A 23,941-nucleotide genomic window follows, 5' to 3' on the forward strand; every position below is an offset into this window, starting at 1 on the left:
TCCTCTCTCCTTCCTCCGACTGTGTTTTTGTGCTCTTCTTTGCCTTTTGGACGTGGATGCTCAATGAGGCACATTGTTTATTCCTGCATGTATGTATGTATGTGTGTGTATCTTTCTCTTTCTGTTGTTGTTTTTCTTTTGCCTGTGCGCGGGGAGCTCTCTTTGATTGATCGTCTCCCTGCTGTCATTCACTTGTTCCTTTTTCTGTTTGGCTCGTCCCCCCTCCCCTCCCCGTCTCCCTCTGCCATCCACGACTGTGCTTCCTCAGCTGTTCTCCCCCTCCCTTCACCTGTTGTTCTCGTCGCTCTACTCTGCCCCTCGCCACTGTCGCCCACTCATCGACCAGCTCCCTTTTCTCCCCCACCTCCTTCCCTTCCTTCCTTCTCTCCCACATCTTTGCTCTTTTTCTTCACGCGTTCGATGCCCTTGATGAACACCTTCAGAGCGCGTGTGTGTATGCGTGTCTGCGCGCGTGTGTATGTGCATGAGTATATATGTGTGTGTGGATGTGTATGCCCCCTCCCCCCTGCGCGTGCAAGTGCGAGCCTTCTTGCTGTGTCATCGTAGCATGTTTCTGTTTTTTTTTTGTGCGTGTTAGTATGCGTGCTGACGTCGTATAGTAAAGCTCTCAACAACAAGGAAGGAAAAGGACGGCCAGGCCCTCTTTCTGCATCCATGAGAGAGAGGGAGTCCTGTCTTAGAGCAATCGAGGACCCAGTCGTCGCATGTGCTGTCTTGCTCACATCGACTTCTCCTCTGCATTTCCATTATCGTCCCTTCTGCACGAAGTGGAAGATGTGGTGAATGGGGAGTGAGGGCGAGTGCGCTGTCAGGTGCGTGGGTGTCCCTTGTCATGTGAGTGACGCTCTCGCGCTTTATGAAGACAAGCGCGCCCACACAACGAGGGGGCTGCGATCTGTCCTCTCGCCTGTTGCTGCGAGCCGCGCGCTCTCTTCCGCCTCTTTATTCTGCTTGTGTGTGGCGCGCTTGTTGCCTTTCATCCTCTTCTCTCGTCTTTGTGCTCCCACTTTGCCCCTCTCTGCTGTTTCGGCTGCCTCTCTCTCTGTGGTGCCGTCCCACTTGGACGACACTCTTACCCTTCACCTCTCCTCTCAGCACACGTTTTGCCTCTGCTACCCCACGCGCGCACTTTCTTCCAGTGCCGCACAGACCATGCTCGGTTGCAGTTGCCTGCGTGCAAGTATACAGCTGACGTCATATCTTTACTATCCCCTTGCGCTCTACACCACGTACACACCCCCGCATACCCGCCTTCCTCCCTCCCTTTCCTCACAGAGAATCTCTCTCTTTTATCGATCATGAGGCACGTCAAGGCGAGCAACCGGACTTAATTGTGCAAGAATGGCATCCCCATCTGCCTTCCCATTCGCTTAGCCCTCTTTGACTCCATGCTGCTTGTTCCCACAGCAGCGTGGAGGGAGGAGAGAGGGGGGGGTACTGGTCACAACCGGAGACCCGTCCGGCGTTGCCTCATTCCTATCAGCCCCTAAGTATGTGTCTCTTTGTGGGTGTGGATGCGTGCTTGCATCCGCTACCACAGCGCGGGCTGCGTGAGCAACATTTCTACAGAGGTGAGTGACGGCGGTGCCCCCATCCCCCCCCTCCTCCTCCTCCTCCTCCTCCCATTCCGCACTCTCGCTTATCCAGACAGAAGCAAGTAGTCTCGACTCACTTCTCTGCCTCCACTGCAGCTGTACACGACTCTCCTCCACGTCTTTTCCCGCCGCCTTGCACTTTTCGCTTTCTCTTTGCTTTGATTTCGTAATCCGTCAACGCTTTGGATTCTCTCTCTCTCTCTCTGTGTGTGTTTGCCTGTGTGCGTGTGCCATCCGCAGTGTCGTCTTCCCTCTTCATCTCTTGTTCTCCTGCTTGCCACACACCTGCACATGCCCCCCACTCCCACCCCCAAACACACACACACACACACACACACACACACCTTTCCTCCGGACTTGCACCCATTCGCATAACTGAAGAGCAGTAACACCCGCTCGCCTTTAGAAGTACACGCGCCCAGTGCAAGGGAGAACGGGCAGGGAAACGACAGAGGCGAAGTACGACGCCCACACGCACGCAACCGTCATTTAACACAGCGCACCATACAAGAGCAGCCTAAGCGCCCTTGCGACAGGACAACCCGCTCCTTCCTCCGGCCAGTGCACAGCCGAAGGAGAGGCCGAGGCGCGGGGCGAGGGTGCGCGGTGCACATACACACGCCAGCCGTATCGAGAGAGACGAACAAGGGGCGAGGTCAAGACATGTGAGGGGACGTGGGGGGGGGGGAGGACTGTCTCTCGAAGTATCGTCATCTGTGCGCACGTGTGAGACCATCATTAAGCGAAGTAAAAGTGCCCCAACACCCATACCCTCTGCCCAAAGCGTTGCATACACATACGGGCGCCCGTGTGTGCCAGCACTTGAACCAGCGACGAACACCGAAGAGGAGGAGGAGGAGGCTGTCTGCACCGGGAATATCGTTGCAGCAAAAGCAGAGACTGCACTCGGCAACCATGATTCTGGAAGGCGCGCCGGTGACGGGGCTGACGCTGCTCATCTCTGCCGTATCATCATCGATGGTTCGAGGCCAGCACACGCGTTACCGTAACATGGCCTTTGCTCCCGACACGCTGGCGGCCCCCCTCACCTGCTTCGCGTTGGCAAAGCGTCTCCTGCTGCAGAGCATTCCGATAGGCCCGCTCGGCATCTCTGTTATGGATATCTTTCTCGCTATCAACCTGCTCTACCAGTTTCGCACGCTGGAGCGGCGGTGGGGGTCCAACACGTACATGGCGTTTCTCTTCACCTCAGCTGTGCTTGGCGTGTGCACTGTCCAGCTCTTCGTCACAGAGAGTGGGTCGAAGCAGCTGTCCATCGACGCTGTCCGCATCCTCTCTGCTGCCGGCACCATTGTTCCTTTGGCGGCGCTGCTCACGTGCTATCTACGTGAGGTGCCCTCGCGGTCGACGTTGGCGATGCGTATTCCCGGCACGAACTTAATCATTTCAGAGAAGGCGCTGACGCTGCTGCCGCTAATGAAGCTTGTGCTGAGCCCTAGTACGCAGCTGCAGGCGCAGACGTTCCGCCGGGCGGCGGTGGAGGCCGACGTTGGGGTGTGGACACGATTGTGGCTCGCCCTCGTCGGCGCTATTTTTGCCATTATGTCCACGCGCTCGCGTGTCGTGCGGTGGTGGCTGACGGTCTTCACTCGGTACATTTGCCGCCCGCTGCTGCGTTTCCTGAGGCCCCTGACAGACGTCCTGTTTGGGCCGTCGTTCACCGTGGACCACGCCAAGCCTCGGAACGCGCGGCACCACCAGGGTGGCAACGGGAGCTTTCAACTGGGCATCGGCGGCGCTCGCGCCGGCTTCGATGGCGCTGACGACGCAGGTGTCGTAGACGGTGGTCGATACGTGGTGGAGAGCCTGACAGGTGGTGATGCGCTGCAGGAGGTGCGTGCCCGCATGCGCGCGCGGCGCCACGGGGCGCAACCGCAGCAGCAGGGTTCACGAGGTGGCGCCGTGGCCGCTGGTGCAGCTGCCCAAGCGCGGCGCCGCAGCCCACAGGAGGAGGCGGCAAGGAATGAGGCGATTGCGACCATAGAGGCAATCGGCCTCCGCGCGTCACGTGATGAGGTCATCGCAGCGCTGGACATGACGGGAGGCAACCTTGAGATGGCTGTGCAGATCCTTCTGGGCAACTAAAACGCGCCGAGTGACCCCCCGTGATCGCCACCACCCCGTGCCTGGACACGTTCTCTATACATCTTGCGGTGATGTTGCTCTTGCAGCTCTGCCATGACTGGGATTGCTCTTCGGCGCTAGCTTTACCTCCTTGGCCCTCCCCGTGCTCTCTTGATGCGCTTCCCTCCCTCTCTCCTTTCTCTCACGCGCTGTGCGCGTGTGCGCCACATCTGTACTACCCTGGCCCTGCCCTGAACCTCCATTGAACATCGCACATCGCCCTCTCAACGGCCCCCAAGCAGAAAGCCAACATCATTTATGCGACCTTTATGTGCTGGTGCACTTGTATGCGTGTGTTGCCAAGATACCCTTCCCCCTTGTCAGCATGTCTCTCTCTCTCTCTCTCTGTGTGTATCGTCGAAACTCTCTTGTAACGGCTAGTGTCGTTGCCTGACGCACCCTGTCTATCTCGCAGTCCTAAACCTTTTCCCCTTCTCTGACTCGCTGTCCGCATGTGTGTGTGCGCGCGTGCGTGCGTGTATGCCTCTCTCTCTCTCTCTCTCCATCTCTGCGCATGGGCGTGAGGCGTCGAACAAAGTGGCTCTTCACTCGCCGACTCACAACATCTTGGCCTTTTATTCCACTTTTCCTCGCCGTCTCAAACATTGCAGTGCACAGAAGCCCAACGATCATCATCGAGTTTCCGCCCCACGTGCCCATGCCACACGGGCGCGCGTGTGCCACGCGTTTGTCTTCGGGAGCCTCTCTCTCTCTCTCTCTCTCTGCGTCTGTGCGCGCCGTGGAAGCGCGGTGCTCGATCCCCCTCCCCCCCCCCCCCAACACACAGATCTACACACTCACCCAAGAGGCAGAGGCGTGCAAGGCGCACGTTGACAAGGAGCCCTCATGGACGCTGCCATCGCGCAGCTACGCGGGTGCCTCGAAGAGCTTCTCACCTATTATCCACACGTACTGCGCAATGTGTTCGAGGTAGAGCCCTCACCGCTGGCCGCACCCAAACTGTCCCAACAGCGACCGCGCGACTCCTCGGCGCTGGCAGATGTCATTGAGGATTTCCTGACGGAGCTCACCAGAGTCCTCTCCATTGGCCTCTGCGATGACGACCTCGGATTGTGGTCGGTGCTAGAGCTGCTGGAGTGCGTGCCAGCTCGCATGCAGGCGGTCGCCGAGGCAACAGCAACAGCACCTGAGACGGCCGCCCTGAGCAAGCACGGAGCGCAAGAGCCGCTACAACAACTGCAGCGGTTCCGCTTTGCGTCCCAGCTCGTCTACCTCGTGCGGAGCGCGTTTCCTGCTACCGCGCCCGCAGTGCGAGCGCGAATTTTTCTTCGCTTGACACTCAACCAAGGGTGTCTTGTGGCGGCGCTTGAGCTGCTCAGGGAGTGGTGCCGGTCAGAGCTACTTGTGTTCTACGCCGCTAGTGACAGAGGCCGCCGCAACGGTGCGGCGGGCTCAGCGTCGTCTGTGGCATTATTAGTGCAGTCTGACACGGACAGCGACATGTGGAACTCCTTCGTTGCCGCTATCGCACCAGTTGCGGGTCCACCAGTGGCTGAGATCGCAGCCGGTGCGCCGAAGGTGGCTGCCCAGCCCTTTCACCTGCAGCTTCTCGTCCCCGGGCTCGACGATAACAGTGCGGCCTCACACGCCTACTACACACAGGTGGAGAACTACGCGTGCGGTCGCCAGCCCACGCGACCGTCCGCACTGGCGTGCTATCGCGCTGCTCTCCGGCAGCATTCCGGCTCAGCGAGGAAGCACGACCGATCTTTTCGTGCTGCCTCCGCAGGCGAAGGCGCCGCGTCCTCTCCGAAGCTCAGCCCTCACCCCGCTGAGCAGCTCGTTCTGCGAGTGGAGTCGCTGTCGGTGGACCATCGCACCGCATCAGGAAAGGAAGTAGCGCCTGTGTCGAGAGGCAATGTGTCCTACGACTCCTCTTCTACCTTGTCATCACGCCCCATGACCCTGGAGCCGCTCTCCTTCGTGCACCGGGAGCGACTCCGAGGCGCGAAGAAGCGACGGCGACGGCATCCCTCGCTCTCCACAGCGGGGGCAGTAGCGCGTGAGGAGGACGCAGCGGGGTCGCCGACGCCGGAGGGCAAAACAGACAACACCACCAGCGACAACACCGGTAGCGTCGCGGAGGCGGCGCTGCATACATCCACGGTGGTGACAGAGGCGAAGGAGTGCCAAGGTGCTCCGGAGGCGGGAGAGAAAGCAGCACCCCCATACAGGGATGATTACGCTTCTCGGGATGATGACCCGCAGGTGGCACCGACGGTGGGTGAGACTGGGGCTGCTCAAGCAGCGAGTAGGGCCCTCGATACCGTCTCGACAGACTCACCTGCCTCCGCCCCTCACTGCTTATCGCCAGCGCTGCGCGCGGCTGAATCGCCTAACCGGACTCTCGATTCCTCGTCTGCCCCCGCGCTTTCTCCGGAGCTACGCAACCTCCAACACCGCTTGTGGCTATGCTGGTTGGCTGTCGTGACGCACGCTGAGTCTGAGGAGCGTATACGTATCACTGTGCGTGATGTGGATGCCAACATCTCGTAGAGGGGGACTGACCCGATGGCAAAGCAAGAGGCGGAAGAAACGAGAAGGCCTGCACGACAACCACATTGCCTGTGTGTGTGTTTGTGTGTGTCCGATGTGCGGTGGTGTTCGAAAGCCGTTTTTGTCGCCAGTGCCGCCGCCTCCCTCTCCCCCAATAACTCCGCTTTGGCAGAGTATCCGCGTTATCTTCTGTCTGCTCCTCTTTCTCTCTCTCTCTGTGTGTGTGGGTGTGTGCTGGTCTCGTACAACCACCTTCTCCCTCTTCCCCTTGTCCGCCTTTAGAAAGGACGTAGCTGCACGTATATGCATGTGTGTGAGGGGTCCGCGATCTCCGGCTTTGCCGCCTAGCTCGTGCGATGGAGTCTCGTGGAGACAGCAAGGCGAAAAGCGAAGGGCGTACCAAAGGCGGTGAGAACACACGAGATCTACACAAGGGCAGAGACCGTGCACTCGTCCACCTCCCCATACACGTATACGCATACACGTACATAGATATGGGCGATACGCGGTTTTTGCTCCGCTTGTGGCTGGAAGCACTTGAATCTCTCCGTCTTTGTGTGTTTCTGACCATCGCCTTCCCTCCCCTCTCTCCGTGGATGGTTGGCACAGACGCGAGAGGCTGTTGCACCATCGCCAAGGCATCACCGCACAACAAGGCGGAGCGGTGAACAAGCACCGACAAACAGACGAAACGAAAGGAAATCCGATAAGGACCCCCCCCTGAAGCGTACAACGGCAGCAGCAGTGGACGCCTTGAATGGCGACATCTACTCAGTTGCATGCGACGCCGCCTTCCCCTCGCCCTCTCCCGGAGATATGCGCAACGACCTCCCCGAAGCAGATTTGCCGTTTATCGCCATGGAGACACACACTGTTGTGGCTCTCCTTCTCACTCCTCTTTGCACATGCGCGACGCATGTGTCGACGTGCTGAGCTCGACCCGCGCACACGGCTAACGGTAAAGGCAGCCCTTCCCTCCATATACTTCAGGATCCTGTCGTCCCCAGCACTACTAGGTCCGCCGAAGACCACCCTCTTTCTCGTTGCTTCTTCCTTCCCGCACACTTGGCCGTACTTCAGAGCTCACTCAAGCGCCTGAAGCACACAGACACACACACACACACACAGTCCACACATATTTCTGTTGCCTTTTTCTTCTGTTCTTCAGCACGACTATGTCCAGAAGCCAGCAGATCAACGATAGCGCCGCCGAGGCCATGCGCCGCGCCGATGACGCGGCTGCGGAGTCCCCGACGGAGGAGTCCCATCCTGAATCTGGCGCGACTCAGCAGCAGCAGCAGAACGAGGCCGCCGCAGAGGCCATGCGCCGCGCGGATGTGGCCTACACGATGGATGATGATATGTAGAAGAACAGAAGGAGAGAGAGCGTGAGGTGGTGGTGACGGTGCTCGTGAGCGGCGGCGACGGGTTGCTCGGGCTGGACAATCATGAAGAGTGGCGCAGACACTCCCACATGCACCCGGACTCCCCCTACCGCCGAGGGCTCTCCAAGCACCTCCCGCTCTCTGTCCCTCTACCCCCTTCCCCTGGGCCTCTCTCTCTACTTCCGCACTCTGCTGGACAGCAGTTGCATCCCATGTATGCCAAGGGATGCGACTCCACTGGATATGAGCTGACGACGACAACGGTGGTGGGAGTGAAGGGGGCGACGGGTAACATCGCACGTCCCAGTTGCAGTACGACGCCATGTGTATATGTACCAACATATCGTTGTGACTTCCATTATTCACTTCCTCTTATTATCAATGCTCCGTGTTTGTGATCTTCATCTGTTCTCCGGCTTTTGATTCATCCTCTCCTTCCACGCTTCTGTGTATTGGTGTCTGTGCGTGGGCTTCCTCTGCTGCGCCTCTCCCCCTTTCCCTCCTTTCTTCCGTCCTCTCTCTTCTTCGTTCTCATGCCGACAGGAACGCGCCCGCCCCTCCCCTTGACCCGAGCCCCAGCGCGATGAAAGTGATTGCAAGAGGCGGATGGAAGGATGCGCTTAAACCACATGCAGCGGTGTACGCCTCTTCAGGGACGTGTCTGCACTCACGTCCATACACACATGCACAGGCACCAGATCACCACCATCGCACGCAAAAAAGAGAAAACAGAAAAAAACATGAGGTAACAGGAATGACACCACTCACGTCCAACCGCAGTTGCGCGATCGCCACGTCAGTGACAGCAGCGCGAGAGAGAGAGAGCGAGAGAGAGAGAGAGCGAGGGTGCGCGCGGTTCGCGAGAAACCGAGTGCGTGTGTGTGTGTGTGTGCAGACCTTCTTCGCTTCTTGCCCCCTTTTTTTGTTTTGCCCTCCTCTCACCCACCTTGACCGTGTCCACTCCGTCATCGCCTCACGCCTATCGACGATGTGTGCGAGCCGCCGATATGAGGTGGGATGGGAGAAGAATCCCCTGCTGCAAGAAAACGAAGTGCTTCTGACTTGTATGCCATGCGGCACCACACGACGCACAGCCCGCGCCTGTCGCAAGAGCGCGCAGGTTTCTTCGCCATGTTTGTCGACCCTTCAGCACCCCGATCCCTAATCCTTCTCTTTTCGTTCTCACCTTCTCAAAGATCACCTCATGCCTACGTGTGCTGATGCTTGAAAGCCACTCTCCAGCAGAATCAAGTATAGCCACACTCGCACACACGCACACACACACACGCAGAACCGCCGCAAGCGGCACATACCCAACAATTTCCCTCGTACGCACAGACTATGTCAGCTGAACCCACTTCTACCACTGCCGCTGCTTCTAATGCAGCACCACCACAAGCGTTAATGCCGGGAGGCCGGCAACTCTTCACCGTGGAGGAGTTCTACCCGGTCTACTTCTCTGCCTGGGAGCGTGAGACGGGTCTGTGTAGCATCTGCTGCAACCAAGTCGAGGGGCCGTGCGTCGTGTGCCAGAGCAACGCGGAGGCCACCTCGGCGGAGTGCAGCATCACATGGGGCGAGTGCGGCCATGCCTTCCATACCCATTGCATTGAGAAATGGCTGAAGACGCGGCCAGTGTGCCCGCTCGACAACAAGGAGTGGAAAGACCGCTCAGACTGGAACACCTCCGCCACCGTATAGAAGAAGGAGATGCAACGGGTTGGGGAGAGGGGGAGAGCGAGAACGGATATGTGTGTGTGTGTGGGCGGGCAAACACCTGCCCCCTCTCTCACAACCGCACACAACTCCATTACATGTGTGTGTCGCCGTGCTTTTCTCGATAACGGAGCGCGCCCTCTCCTGCTCTATTATTCTTATTGTTGCTCATCTTCGGCTCGTGTGCAGAGAGCGTCACCTTGTGCCTCCTCCCTCCTTCTTTTACGTCCGTCCTCCCACCTCTTCTCTCACGCTCTACCACACGGCGTTGTGCGTCGCCATGCGAGCAGCGCATGCGACTGACTGAAGAGGAGGGAAGAAGGGGTGAAAAGATGGACGCAAAAGGAGACGGGGCTGGTGTGTATGCCGATAAAGGGAGCAGAAGATTGCGAGGCGGGGGTAGCTTCTGGACCCCCTTCTGCTGTTTGGCTGCTTCGAGCGGTGGTGGCCCACGGGCTTCTCTTCATTCCCTCTCCGCGCGCGCATGTATGTGTGCGTGATTCGAAGAGAAGGGCAATACATAATACGAGAGGAACGAAAATAAAGTACATACACACACACACTATGTGCTCTTGCTGGTGGCTGCTTGCGCGGGCACGAAGTGTGGGGGGTGTGCAGGTGACGCACACATGTTTTTGTGTATCCGTGCATGCGCCCGTTCTTTGGCGTCTTCCGCTGGCCGCTGATTTTGTTTCCATGAAAAAGAAACAAAGGGGAAGAAAGCCCCCTCCCCCCTCCCCCCGTGCTCCCCCACACTGCGCTGACGCGGCAGAGCCGCCACTGATGTCTTTGGTATCACATCACTCCTTTTTGTTGTTCGCCCCTCCCCTTCCTCCCTTCTTCTTTTATCGGGGCCGCATGCTGCAACGCATCCCACAGAAGGGCGACCCAACACCTCTGTGCGGGGTGTGGCGCGCACTCGCAGCCAAGGAAAAGAAGCAAACAAAACGTGAACGAGAAGAGGAGGGGTACAACGTCCACCGTCACCTGTGGCACGCCACCGCCAGTCCCCTTCACGTATCTCAGCACATCTGTCTTGCCCATCATCCACAAACTTTCTCTCACAACCTGAAGGCGTAGTGCGATGAAACTAGACTACTTCGAGGGCATCTTTAGCCACGCGCGGCAGTCGCTGAACAACATCGTCAGCACGGAACGCCAGCGCATCTTCCCGCGATCCTCCAAGGCGGCCGAGAAGCTGCACAAAGCGCCATCACGTTTGACACCGAGCCAGCGACGGCTGACGATCGGCGCCGCCGTTGTAGTGGGCGCTATCACCGCCTACGCTACCGTGTCACGTCTCTTCACACTTTTCGAGCGGCGGCGGTGCTTGCGCCTCATCCAGCAGTGCGAGGCCCGCGAGACGGAGCTGTTTCTCTTCATCCTCCCTCGCTCACCTTGGGCTCCTAGCTTGTCGCCGGCCTGCACACGTGTGGAGACGTTCCTGCGCGCCAACGGGATCCCGTACACGGCGATTGAGACAATCGACCCGCTCGGCGCCCTCAACGGCGAGCTTCCCTTCCTCATCTACAAGCGCCAGCGCGTTGACCAGCTCCCCAAGATGATGGAGCTCATCACGTCGGAGTTCAATGTGGCCATGGATAGCACCCTCACCCGTGATCAGCGCGCCATCGGGGCTTCTCTGCGATGCACGCTGGAGTACAGCGTAGAGCGTTTACTCTACCGCATCGTCTTCATTGACCACGCGTCCCTGGCAGTGGCGCAGATCGCGCGTGCACTGCACATGTCTCACCTGCGCGCGCGACTCGCCGTGCGCGGCTATGTGATCAAGCTGAAGAAGCGACTCGCCATCACCGCGTACGGCTCGCTTGTCAGTAAGCAGTGCGAGAACGAGTTTTTACAGGACTGCGAGGCGATAGAGGCGCAGATTGGCCACAAGCGGTACTTGTTCAGCGACACCACCATGACGAGCTACGACTGCGCCGTGTACGCGCTGCTTGTCTCCTTTGCGTACATGGGCAGCCATGCGTCACTGAGTGCCGCCTGCTCGACTGTTGCGGACAGCGCGGTGCTGATGGCGTACATCAACCGTATTTCGAAGCGGCTGTTTTCGGACATCGGTTCCGGCTTTGATGTCGCGCGCATCTCCTTTTCCACCTCCTGTATGGACAGGAGCGATGATTGAGTCGGCGTTGGAGACGGGAGAGGGCCCGATGAGGAGAGCAGGGAGGTGATCGCGAACAAGCTGCTCGGAGGCGCCAGCGGCGCCACGGTCATACGACGCAGGCACCGCCGATCACACGACACAAGCGAAGGAGGCCCCAAGCGCTACGTGAGGAGGGTGAGGTGCAAGTGCTGAGGGAGGTGGCGGCTGGGCACATGGTAAGCGCAAGAAGAGTGCGAGCTGTCTTTTCGACCCCCTTTTTTCCTTTCCGTTTAAGCTCTACGGGCGTTGTTTAGTCTCTATTCCTTGTTGCTTCCCACGCAATGGCCTGCTTGTCCCCAAGTCGCTTCAGGCTACGTTCACCTTCTGCGGTCTCGGAGTCAGTACTCCATCCCCGCCTCGCAGCGCACCGCTATGACCTCACAGGGACGGCGGGAAGCCCACTTACACACGCATAGCCGTGCAGGGCTGAAAGAGTGCCCTCCCCCTACCCCTCGTCGTTTTCGGCGGCGTTCCCAATGCGCGGGCCGTCGTGTGTGTGTGTGTGTTGCCATTAGCTACCGATCCTTTTCTTCCTTCCTCCCTCCCTCCCCCTTTTCTTCTGAGGCTCAAGGGCAGACGTCCCCCTTCGCTCTCACTGCCTCACGGACAGGCAATATCCTTTCACGTTCCCACACCCACCCACACCCACACACGTGCACGTACATGTACACACTTACCGACCCAAACAATCCCACCCCTCACCCACGCAGCGCTTCCTCTATGTGATTCATGCGTATTCCTTTGGTTAGCCGCGCGACCCTGACTTGTGCACCGTCACCACACTTCCAGGCCTTTTTTTTTGGTTTGTTTGTGCCACAAACGCGTTGGTAACGCTTCTCTACTTCTCGATGTGGTGATCTGTTTTTTTTCTGTCGCGCTGTGCTCTCTGGGGCGTCAGGGAGGAGTGCGCCGGGCCTCCCTCTCTCCGTCTTTCTCTTTCTTCGCCCCTCTGGGAAGAGGGTGACCGTGTGTGAAGTTTCGAGAGTGCCTGCGCATTATCTCACAATGCCATCGCCCTTCCAAACCCAACACATCGCCGCGCACGCGAACAGAGAGACAGCGGCACACAGATAGGCACACACGGATAAGGCGAAAGGAAAGATACTCCTGTGCCGGTCTTGGCGTCAGATGCGGTGGGCAACTTGGTTGTCGCGGTGCATACTTGTAGCGAGCGCCGTCGGCCTCACTGCGCTCAAGCACGCGTTGCAATGCTTCCATCAATACAAGCTGTGCAAGGTGGGCCGACTCGCCCATCACATTGCACAGGAGTGCAACAACGGGGAGGAGGGGTAGGCGACCGAGCTTGTGTCGAGCGAACCCCAGCACAGCCGCTACCACAGCGGTGTTGGAAGTCACAGCACTGCTTATGCACGATCAGGCGGTCGCAGCGCGAGAGTTCTTCGAGCTGGACGTCTCCACGCATGCAGAAGACGAGTCAGACGAGAGTGCACGGCAGCAGGCAGGTTTGGGCAGGGATGCCGCGAGTGGGGTAACTGTGGGAGACGAGGCTACCGAGGAGACACCACGGCCCTTGGCGGTGGAAGAACAAGGGAGACCAAGCTTTCCTATGTGCTCCCGGCAACATCGCAGGACGAGGAGGAGCCACTGCGGAATCTTGCGGATAGAGGGAAGGCGCCGGAGGACTGGGCAGCACAATATGCGGCGTGCCAAGCGGGAGGTGTGGGGAAGCCGATCAATCGCGAGGACGAGCACCTCGCGGAGGACAGCCGGAGAAAGGCTGACGTGTAGAAAGGGAGGGAGGGAGGGGGGTTTCGGTGCGACAGCGAGGCGCCTAGTGTGACTCCTCGACCAACCCCCCTGCCGGCCCACTGTCGCCGTGCTCGCTTTCCGCACGTGTCGTGGTGGAGCGGATGCCGCCATCACGAGGGCGGCAGGGGTGACATGAGCGCTGTCACCTGCCTCTCCTTCGGCCGCTTTCGCACCTCCGGCCGCCACCACCACCGCCACTGGGGCCGCGCTCCCCGCATGCGGCTTTACTTGCGCTGATGATGGCTGACCCCACCCTGTCGTAGAGGGTGAAACTGGGAGTGCGGCTCGGTATCGCCAGGCGATCTCCTCCGCCGCTTCTTTCCGTCCTCGCCGAAGCCGGTCAGGATGGCGCCGACCCTGAGTGGCCGCTGCGGGAGCAGCCCGTCTGCCAAGGCAGCACTTCTGACACCAGAGCGTGCCACGGTGATTCGGAAGTAGCGACGACCGAGTACGCTGAACAACGAGACTATGTGAGCGAGTGGGGTGGTGTCGAGGGCAGAGGGGAGGGCGTAAGGGAGTGGAGTGCGGTGCGGTGTGCTTCTCTTCCAGTGTGTGTATGTGTACACTGCAGCCAGCCCAGGCCGCGGATCCTTTGGACCGACACCGCAGGCCTTCGTATCACATGTCTGTCTTTCTTCATCCTCCTGGCTTCTATCTCGGTTGCGTGCACACAGCTCCAGAGGCAACAGAGAAACAAATGGGATGGCTGAATGCTGAAGCCGTCGACATCTCGCGGCGCGCCCTTCTCCGCTGTGCGCGTGTGATGTGTCCGTGTCTCCTACCTAACCCCCACCCTCTCGTCTCTCTCTCGACGCGTGGGGCATACGGGATGATGCCATGTGCGGGTGTCTGTGTGCCGATGCAGGTTTCTCTATTGGAGGGCCACCACTCCCCCTTCCCCGCACAACAGCTAGCCTACACACGCGGTCGGGTTACGTCGATCTCCTCTCCCTACCGCGCCTCTCGTCGTTTACTCCTTCCGACACATACACCTACACATGTATATGTACACCCTTTTCCACGCCTTACCTGTCCACCCACTCACGGCTCACCCCACGCCACGCCACGATACGCCTCTCCCCCCTCTTTTCATCGCGGGTCCTTCCACAGTCTTGAAAAAACGAAAGCCGCACCAACAAGCAACCATCTCACAGAGTAGTATCGTCCCTACCTGCAAACTGCGTCTGCCTGCCGTCTTTTAACCCTGCCCATACATACACATCTACCGAAGAACGTGACACACACAGTATACACACACATATATATATATAAATATAAAGGGCTCTTCTGCGAGAATGCTGCGCCGCACCTTTACGCGTCTTGCCCTTAGCCGCGCCTACCCGGTCATCGACCACACGTACGACTGCGTCGTCGTGGGCGCCGGTGGCTCTGGTCTCCGCGCGGCCATGGGTGTGGCGGCCTCTGGCTACGATGTGGCGTGCATCTCGAAGCTGTACCCGTCTCGCTCGCACACGATAGCGGCGCAGGGTGGCATTAACGCTGCTCTCGCCAACTGCGAGGAGGATGACTGGCGCTGGCATGTATACGACACAGTAAAGGGCTCGGACTGGCTTGGCGACCAGGATGCAATCCATTACATGTGCCAGGAGGCCCCATGCGTTGTGTCGGAGCTGGAGAGCATGGGTCTGCCCTTCCTGCGCACAAAGGATGGCTTCATCTACCAGCGCGCCTTTGGTGGCCAGTCGATCCACTACGGTGGCAAGCAGGCGCGCCGCACCTGTGCGGCGTCGGACCGCACGGGCCACGCCATGCTTCACACCCTGTACGGCCAGTCCTTCCAATACGGCGTGAACTTTTACAACGAATACTACTGCCTCGATCTGATCATGGAGGATGGCTGCTGCCGCGGTGTGATGGCCATGAGCATCGACGATGGCACGATCCACCGCTTCAAGTCCAAGTACACGGTGCTCTGCACGGGTGGCTACGGCCGCGTATACTTCACGACGACAAGCGCGAAGAGCTGCACAGGCGACGGCACGGCCATGGTGGCGCGCGCCGGTCTGCCGGCGGAGGACATGGAGTTTGTGCAATTCCATCCCACCGGCATCTACGGCCCTGGCGTGCTCATCACCGAGGGCGCGCGCGGCGAGGGTGGCTACCTTGTGAACAGCGAGGGTGAGCGCTTCATGGAGCGCTACGCCCCCAAGGCGAAGGATCTGGCGTCGCGCGATGTCGTGTCGCGGGCCATTACGATGGAGATCCTAGCGGGTCGCGGCTGCGGTCCCAAGAAGGACCACGTGATGCTGCAGCTACACCACCTCGACCCTGCCACTCTGCATAAGAAGCTGCCGGGCATCTCAGAGAGCGCTCACATCTTCGCCGGCGTTGACGTGACCAAGGAGCCGATTCCGATTGTGCCAACGGTGCACTACTCCATGGGCGGCGTGCCGACACTGTGGACGGGCGAGGTGGTCAGCCCGCGCAACGGTGACGACAACGCGATTGTTCCCGGCCTTCTCGCAGCTGGTGAGTGCGCCTGTGCTAGCGTGCACGGCGCCAACCGCCTCGGCGCGAACTCGCTGCTGGACATTGTCGTGTTCGGCAAGTCGTGTGCCAACACGGTCATCTTTAATCTGACGAAGGAGGGCCGCAAGCAGCCCGAGCTGCGCGCCGACGCCGGCGAGGCCTCGATCGCCGATCTGGACCGCATCCTCACTAACAAGGGCGACATTCCCATCGCCCGTATCCGTGAGCGTATGAAGGAGACGATGGCGCTCTACGCCGCCGTCTTCCGCACAGAGGAGAACATGCAAACAGGAAAGAAGATAATCGAGGAGTGCTACCGCGACTTCTCTCACGCCTTCGTGCACGATAAATCGCCGGTGTGGAACAGCAACCTCATCGAGGCGCTCGAACTGCGCAACCTGCTGACGAACGCTATGATGACGATTAGTGGCGCTGTGGTGCGCAAGGAGAGCCGCGGTGCCCACGCACGTGACGACTACCAAGAGCGTGACGACCACAACTGGATGAAGCACACTCTCGCATACCTCGACGACGCCAACGGCAAGGTGCGCCTTGCGTACCGCCCGGTGCACATGGAGATGCTGACGAATGAGGTGGAGAGCATTCCGCCGGCGAAGCGAGTGTACTAGTTCTGTACCTGCGTGTGTCCAGCATCCCGGTAGTTGGTGACACAAAAACGGCAGAGGAGCGGGGGCCATTCACGACGCTCCTTTTTCTTGTTGGCTCGCCTCGCAAAGTGCGCGGTCCCTCACGGACGCATGCGGACCTGGACATGTGCACGCGCGCATCCGTGCGAGCTGCCGACGTATAGCTAGCTAGTTGCTTTCTCTTTTCTGTTTAAACGGCCTACAGCTTTTCTGTTACTCTGTGGGAGGTGTGCCAACGTGATGCTCTCGATTTTTTGTCCATACCCTAGCAAACTGTGAAAGTATACAAGGACCTCCGCACCTCATGGCACACGCTTGTCGTTGCGAGGGGGCGGTGTGGGTGTGCGTGGGTGGTGCGGTCCGCGCCTCGTCAACCCGTGTTTCTGCCCCTCTCGTGCTTCAAGACCTCCGGCGGGTGGTGAGGCGAGAAGTCAGAGGTTGCTCGCACGCTGCTGGGCCTTGTACGGACTGGGCAAGTGGCCGCCGTCGGTGAAAACGCGTCACGCCGTCTCCTGAGGGCCCAGGAACAGGGCTGCGATGTGCGCGCTCTCATGATCCAACAACCCACCCCTTCCTTGCCTGCATGACCTCTCGGGTCTATCCTCTCCTCTGCTTCCGCAGCATGACAGCTGCAGTGCACACACACGCACACCTCTCGTTCCGTGCACTCACTCCTCCCCTCTCTTTCTGCAGAAGACGCGCCAGCTCAACAGAACGAGTGTTTTAGGCTCATCGCTTCACCAGTCACCACCTCGACAGAGACCACCACCGTCACGCATGTCGGGTGCACCGAGTCCGGCAGCAGGTGAATGCAAGCGCCGTCTTGCACTGCTTGAGAGGTGAAGGGCAGAAGAGAGGAAGAGATTCTGGCAGCCCTCTCAGCGCCGGGGCAACCCGAAGGGAGCGTGGGAGAGGTGGCACACCTCATGATGGAGCGACTTGTGCACGAGCACCAGTTGCATGTCAACCCGTAGATGCAGGAGGACATCGCGGGTGAGGCACGTTTGGAGGAAGTGAAGAGCAGCGCAGCAAAGCCCGCAGCTCGCGAAGAGCGAAAGGGTTCGTGCGTGCGTCTCGCTGGGCAAGGCGATCCGACGCCGAGAGCGGAGATGCCGGGCCAGCGCCTGCCCTTCTCAAGCGACCTGAGCGGTTCGAGCTGCGCACTTCTGCGCATGATGTTCCGCTTCAACCACCATGACGCCACCCAAACGCGTAATTCGTCTGTGGTCGGCCTGTCGCACCGGAGGGCACAGTGGCTCGCCACGCGGTAGGTGGCCTGCTGAACTTCCTTTTTCTCTCTTGAAGTTAAGCGACCTCCACGCATGCCTTTAACAGTCTCAGGTCACGGCGGCAAGCGGCGGTCGGGTTGGCATCGCGGAGAGCGCTGTCGGAGGGTTTTGCAAGAAAATGAAGGACGACATGTGGCGTGGTGGCGGGTGCATTCCCGTCTACGACGCCCAAATGAACGGGACAGAGCGGGTTTGCTGGATGTGGGCGGGACGGAGAGGCAGCTGAACGCTTTCGCATCTGGTCTGTTTCACAAAGTAGGTGACCAGATCGCGAATCTGAAAGAGAAAGGGCGGCAAAGCCAACCGCAGCACAGCTACGGCAACAGGGGTCATGGCCGAGTTCGGGGAGACTACCGAGGTGGACTCCGTGGAGGCAGCGCCAAGGAGCCGCACCAGCCCTCAAAAAACGGAGACAGGGCTGCCCGTCGGGTGGCCCGGGAGAGGGACAAGAGAATGAGATGCTCACAGGGGTGGAAGCTTGCCACGCGGGAATTCGACACGCCACGGAGCTGCCTTTTCCTCTGCTAGAGTGCATATGCCAATGCAGCTGTGTTGCCCCTGCAGACGACTGGCCACGCTCACGGACGACCTGACCGGGGGAGGGCTGCACCGCCAAGTTCGGCACTGCGGAGAGAAGCGACTGCTACATACCCCGGCACACGCGACATCGCTGGCTAGCCGACATCCCATCATGGGGTACGACCCGCAGCACAGCACGACTGCGTACCTTCGGCTTCGCCTCCGCCCGTCATCGTGGGGGCGGGCCGTACGCAAGACCTTCTCGAGCATCGCGGCACAGCGGCTTCTGACCTTCGGCCACGTGTGTGGCACAACAACGCTTCAGCGCTGACTGCGGGGGCTTCTCATGTTGATCTACGTATTCACAGACGCATCCAATGAGGCGATATGACAGCCCCCCAAGACGGCACCCATGCCGCTTGCGCCCCCCCGATCTTCCACAGGGACATGGCGAAAGGGGAGGGGCCTGGGGAGGCGAGGCTTCCGTGCACGGGCTACGTGGACTCTTCCGTCACAGCAAAAAACGAACAGACGCCTCCACGGAGGGCAGGGGACGACCTCCTCGCCTTTCCTGATCACGGGCGGCGGGCTGGACGCCGGGCAGGAGGACCTGAAACGCGACCACCAATCGTGTCCCGGCACACAACCGCTGCACAGCGCGCTCATAACCCCCCTGCCGCTGTATGCTGATCGGACGAAACCCATGCACCCCAAGGAATCACCGGAATGGTCAGCAGCGCACGGTAGAACGGCAGCAGTTGATGGGCAGCGAGACTCCAAATCAGTCGCCACACGTGCCCGGTGGGTGTCTGACCTACAGAGGAGGGTCCAGGGCCAGCCACCTCGTGAGGCCCCTTTAGCCGCATCCAACGAAGAGCTGCTGCAGAAGGCGCGCGACCCCACAACTTTCGTGGGTGAGAAATGCGAGTGGAATGACAACCACAGACGTGTGCGAAACTCGGTACAATCGGTTGCGAGGTTGAAGCCCGCGCTCCACAGACGGCAGTACACACAAGCAGGCACTTTGCCAGTTTGATTGCCCTGATCGTGCCTATGATGCGCATGACGAGAAGGGGCACAGCCGACAAACTGTCACCGGAAACTTCCGTGCGTGGACGTGGAAAGAGCGATCCTTCGTTATCAGACTCAGGGGGTTCCTCACTACCACGCAGGCTGTGCCTAGCCCTCGGCACTGGAGCTAGAACGCACGAGGGCGCTGGCAATGGGGAGGAGTGGGCTCGAGGCCGCATTGCCACAGCAGAAAGAAGTGTTCGAAACGAGACGTGGATGAGCGGAATGTGTGCTAGTACGCCGGGGAGGGCGTGGACGAGTCGTTGGGCGTTGCACAGCGAGCCGAGAACGCATGTGCTTTCTCTCTCTCTCTCTCTCCACCGCTCCTCCATGCCTAGCCGAGGAGCGACACCACCACCACCAGCAACAAAATACAACACGAAGCCAAAAGGCAAAGAGGAATGCACCAGCAAACGCAAAACCCCAACATGCACGCCTGCACACAGGGCCCACATGTCTCACTCACTCATTTTCTGGATCCTCCTGCTTCCTCGCCTCATTGAGGTCGTTCGCCAGCCTTCTGCCGGTCTTCGTCTCCTGCGTTTCAAAGGCAGCCTGTCTCCTTACGCCTTTTTAGGTGGCCCTCATGAATGACTGTGTGGACGTGTTCGTATGTGTGCGGGAGAGAGAAGGCAACGAGGAAAGACGAGGGTAAGAATGAAGGGGAAATGGGGCGGCGAACTGTGAGGACAGCTGTGCGTGTTGGCACGCACGCATGTCACATACATCTCACGCTTCCCTGCACGCACAGGGACACAGGCACTTTACGCATGCTGACGCACGTGAACAAGCGAACTTGAAAATGAGACAGCTGCATTGTGTACATCCGATGCAGCTGTCACCTGCGCTTCTGAAAAGGATGCGGTATTGTGGTGGCGGCACCAACGACGGCGCCCAACAAGATCAGCGCACACATGCATACACGCACATCATCTCTCTCTCATTCGGTGCGCACGTTTGTGGGCATGTGTGCTGGACCCTGCCCTTGTTTTCACTGCGAAACAAAGTTTGTGTGCGTGTGTGGAGTGTGTGGAGTGGCCCGACTTGTTGAGGGGACGTAGCAGCGAGACCAGCAGTTCACCTACCTGGAGGTTCGTTATTATGTGCGATGGAGTACTTCTTTTCTCCACAAACAGAGGCAGATACGTACACATACACATACACATACGCATATATATATATATATATATATATATATATATGCTTGTACGTATTTGTGCATGTACGCGCTCCTCCTTTCCCCCTCATACCTTGCCTCTGCTGATCTCACCCTGACGCTATACTTTTCCTTGGTCTCTCTCTCTTCTGCTGATTACGTACACATCTCTATCCACGCCATCCCATATCGCCCATCATACGCGCGGACATGAACACGCGCAGCAGCTCTTTTTGGTGTCTGCGTACCTGTTCGTCTTCTATTTCTCCCACTTCGTTTCTTCCTTATTCGTAGCGGTGCGTCTTCCTCTCAGTCGCTTCTTCGCCCCATCCCCCATCTTCCCTTCACGTGCACCTCTCTTAGCGTATTGTGTGATGGTGCGCGTGCGTGTGTGTGTGGGACGTGTACTCGACTTTGCTTCTCTTGCTTATTCCCCACCCCCTTGCGCAATCGCCTCCATCAGTGTACCGCTGCGCATATCTTCTTGTTTCGCTGTTTTTCGGCGCGGCCCGCCCCCTGAGCCCCCGCTTCTTCAGCTGCTTGTCTTGTGTCTCGCACCCTTCTTCTATTCGCCCTTCTCCCTCTTTCTCCCTTGCTGACCAGGGTGGTGCTGCCGCTCTCTCCCTGAGCGACACCCCTCTCCTCCCTAGCTGGCACGCCGAGAAGAGAGAGGTGACCGACACACACACACACACACAGAAAGAGAGAGAGACACAGACACAGACACAGACACAGACACGGGCACCCAGGGGTGCTTGGAACAATACACCGACAGCCACACATCTTTCCCTTTAGAATCCAGGAACAGCCAACGCGAGTGCACGTCTTTGATTACCGCATTTTCTATTCCAACCGAGCGCGTTCCACCCTCTCCCCCTGTCGTTCCTCTTTCTCTCGACGCCTCCTCGTCCTTCCTGCTTCCCTTTGCTTGCGGCTTCGGTGGGCGACGGTATCCCGGAGGCATCGCAGGAGCGAACCAGCCACCACCGCCGTTTCCTCATCTCTTTCTCTCTCTCTCTCTCTCTCCCCCTATTCGAGGATAGCGAGGGGAAAAGAGGCGGAGGGGGGGTAGTACATAACTAAGGTTTATCTTAACTCTACCCTTCCCTCATTCTCTCTCGTTTTCTTCCAGCATCTGCCATCCCCACTGCTGAAAGTGTCGCCATGTCTCTCGACATCCGCGCGGGTTTTTCCAACCGCACGGTGTTCGCCACTGGCGGTACAGGCCTTGTGGGAAAGGTGCTGTTGTACAAGATTCTCAAGGAGTTCCCTGATGTGAGGCGTGTCTACCTACTCATGCGCGGCAAGCGCTCTCGCCGGCTGAAGAAGTACCTGAACGCGCAGGAGCGGCTAGACCTCGAGGTGCTCGGATCCCCCTGCTTTGAGCCGCTACGTCAGCAATTCGGCGACGCCAAGTGGCAGGAGCTGTGCCAGAAGGTGAAGGCGATCCAGGGTGACATCACGCTCGACCACGTCGGCCTCTCTGAGGAGGACCGCGCGACACTGGCGAACGAGGTGAATTTCATCGTTCACCTCGCCGCAACCGTCAACTTTAACGAACGGCTGGATCTGGCGTTTCAGATGAACACGCTGGGTGGGTTGCGCGTGCTGGCACTGGCGAAGACGTGCCGCCACCTCCAGGCAATGGTGCATGTCTCGACGTGCTACGTCAACTACCGTCGCAAGGGCCGCCACTTGGTGAACGAGGAGCGCCTCTACCCGCTGGGATTCGATCCAGAAGAGATGTGCAAGCGCGTGCTGGCGATGAATCCCAATGAAGTGGAGATAGAGTCAGCGGCGCTGCTGAAAGAGCACAACTTCCCAAACACGTACACTCTCTCCAAGTGCATTGGCGAGCAGCTCATCTACAAGTACAAGGAGTCCGTTCCCATCGTTATCGTTCGCCCGTCCATTATCGGCTGCAGCTACTGTGACCCGTTCCCCGGCTGGGTGGATGCTCTGACAGCCGCGGGTGGTCTGCTGCTCACTGCGTCCCTGGGCGTGGTGCGCGAGGTGCTGTGCGATAAGAACCTCATCGCCGACGTCATTCCGGTGGACTACGTCGTGAACGTTATACTGAAGGCGCTCTTCAAGACCCAGCATCACTACAAGGCGCGCCGCCTGCGCGCGGCTGCGACGGAATCGGGCGAGGCGGGGACGCCAGCACAGGCGGCCGCTGGTGCAGTGCGCAGCAGCGCAGTGCCTGTGTCTGTGGACGCCAAGGCGGGTGCAGGTGGTATGAACGTGGAGACGGGCAGCGCCGCGGCGGCAGAAACGAGCACCCTTGCTCTTGTCGAGTCGCCAGCGACGGACGACTTGGCTGGCAGTGGGACGACGGAGGCGGACGAGGGCCTACCCTTCATCTACCAGGCGGCGACGTCTTCCTCGGAGAATCGTATGACATGGGGCCGCGTGCACGCGTCGATAGTGGACTTCATGAGGGGCAAGCGCCACCCGAAGGGGATCTCCTCGATGAAGGTGACCATGACGACCAACCGGCAGTACTACCGCATCCGCTACTATCTACTGCGCTACATGCCGTACATCGCACTCCGCTCCTTGATGCAGCTGCCGCCGCCGATCGGATCGCCAAAGAAGCTTGAGCTCGTGAAGAAACTGGGCCGCGCGGTGCGGCGCGCCGACCTGCTCACATGGGAGTTCCTCGACTTCACCCTGAGCGAGTGGATATACGCCTTCGTCAACGCGAGCCACCTCGATGACGAGCTTAACGAATACTCCCGCAAGACCTTCAGCTTCGACCCATATTCTATCAACTGGTACACCTACGCGCAGGTGTATGCCTATGGCATCTTCAAGCACATCATCCGAGAGACGGGCGACTTCGAAATACCCAAGCTCCCGCCGTCGGCCACGGAGGTGTTTGAGCGTGCGTCCTCCCTATAAGGGCGATCACAAGGGATGCGCTTGTCACTGCCAGCCACTCAGTGCCTCTCCTCCCCCTCTCTGATGTTCGATTCCCGAGTTCCTTGACAAGGTGTGCGATGTGGCTGTTTGGCTTTGCTGTTGTTGCTGCGGATCAAACCTCCCTCGGGTGTTGTGATGTGGTTTGGCTGTGGTGGAGCGTATATGATCCCTTTTTTTGTTATTGTTCTTTCCGATCCCCTTCCCCTTCCCCTTCTCCTCCTGTTGTACCGTTTGCTGCTTCGACCCATAAGCGTGCGTGTCTCTGTGCCTCTTGGTGGTTTGCGGTGTGATGGGGTCTGGTCTCCTTCTTTTCCTTCTCCGTAGCTCTCTCCTTTCCTCAAACCCCTCCATCTCTCCTCCTCTCGCTTCTTGTTTCGAGTGCTGGCCTTTTCTTCGGCGCTCTCCTTAACGTGGGGCCGCAGAGAATTGGTGGATGTGCGCGTCCGTTGTTTTCTTGCCTTTTCTTCGCTTTGTATTTGTTCTCAAGCGTGTCCATTTCTATGCCATCGAGGATTAGTTTAGCGCCAC

The 23,941-nt window shown here is 59.0% G+C and overlaps 7 protein-coding genes across 7 annotated transcripts; all 7 read left to right on the forward strand.

Moving 5' to 3' along the window:
• Positions 1-2,531: 2,531 nt before the first annotated feature.
• LMJF_24_1580 (conserved hypothetical protein) lies at positions 2,532-3,722 on the forward strand (the record flags this gene model as incomplete). Its single annotated transcript, XM_001683623.1, has 1 exon — positions 2,532-3,722. One exon carries the CDS (start codon positions 2,532-2,534, stop codon positions 3,720-3,722), a length of 1,191 nt encoding a protein of 396 aa, XP_001683675.1.
• Positions 3,723-4,607: 885 nt separating this feature from the next.
• LMJF_24_1590 (conserved hypothetical protein) lies at positions 4,608-6,278 on the forward strand (the record flags this gene model as incomplete). The annotated part of the gene is made up of 1 exon (XM_001683624.1): positions 4,608-6,278. The coding sequence occupies one exon, from the start codon at positions 4,608-4,610 to the stop codon at positions 6,276-6,278; it is 1,671 nt and encodes a 556-aa protein (XP_001683676.1).
• Positions 6,279-7,453: 1,175 nt separating this feature from the next.
• LMJF_24_1600 (hypothetical protein) lies at positions 7,454-7,645 on the forward strand (the record flags this gene model as incomplete). The annotated part of the gene is made up of 1 exon (XM_001683625.1): positions 7,454-7,645. One exon carries the CDS (start codon positions 7,454-7,456, stop codon positions 7,643-7,645), a length of 192 nt encoding a protein of 63 aa, XP_001683677.1.
• Positions 7,646-9,004: 1,359 nt separating this feature from the next.
• LMJF_24_1610 (putative ring-box protein) lies at positions 9,005-9,364 on the forward strand (the record flags this gene model as incomplete). The annotated part of the gene is made up of 1 exon (XM_001683626.1): positions 9,005-9,364. One exon carries the CDS (start codon positions 9,005-9,007, stop codon positions 9,362-9,364), a length of 360 nt encoding a protein of 119 aa, XP_001683678.1.
• Positions 9,365-10,463: 1,099 nt separating this feature from the next.
• LMJF_24_1620 (conserved hypothetical protein) lies at positions 10,464-11,525 on the forward strand (the record flags this gene model as incomplete). Its single annotated transcript, XM_001683627.1, has 1 exon — positions 10,464-11,525. One exon carries the CDS (start codon positions 10,464-10,466, stop codon positions 11,523-11,525), a length of 1,062 nt encoding a protein of 353 aa, XP_001683679.1.
• Positions 11,526-14,611: 3,086 nt separating this feature from the next.
• Positions 14,612-16,435, forward strand: LMJF_24_1630 (putative succinate dehydrogenase flavoprotein; the record flags this gene model as incomplete). The annotated part of the gene is made up of 1 exon (XM_001683628.1): positions 14,612-16,435. The coding sequence occupies one exon, from the start codon at positions 14,612-14,614 to the stop codon at positions 16,433-16,435; it is 1,824 nt and encodes a 607-aa protein (XP_001683680.1).
• A 5,217-nt stretch (positions 16,436-21,652) lies between these two features.
• Positions 21,653-23,392, forward strand: LMJF_24_1640 (conserved hypothetical protein; the record flags this gene model as incomplete). The annotated part of the gene is made up of 1 exon (XM_001683629.1): positions 21,653-23,392. The coding sequence occupies one exon, from the start codon at positions 21,653-21,655 to the stop codon at positions 23,390-23,392; it is 1,740 nt and encodes a 579-aa protein (XP_001683681.1).
• Positions 23,393-23,941: the final 549 nt, after the last annotated feature.

This window comes from Leishmania major, chromosome 24, assembly GCF_000002725.2.
Source record: "Leishmania major strain Friedlin complete genome, chromosome 24".
Taxonomy (NCBI): Eukaryota; Euglenozoa; class Kinetoplastea; order Trypanosomatida; family Trypanosomatidae; genus Leishmania; species Leishmania major.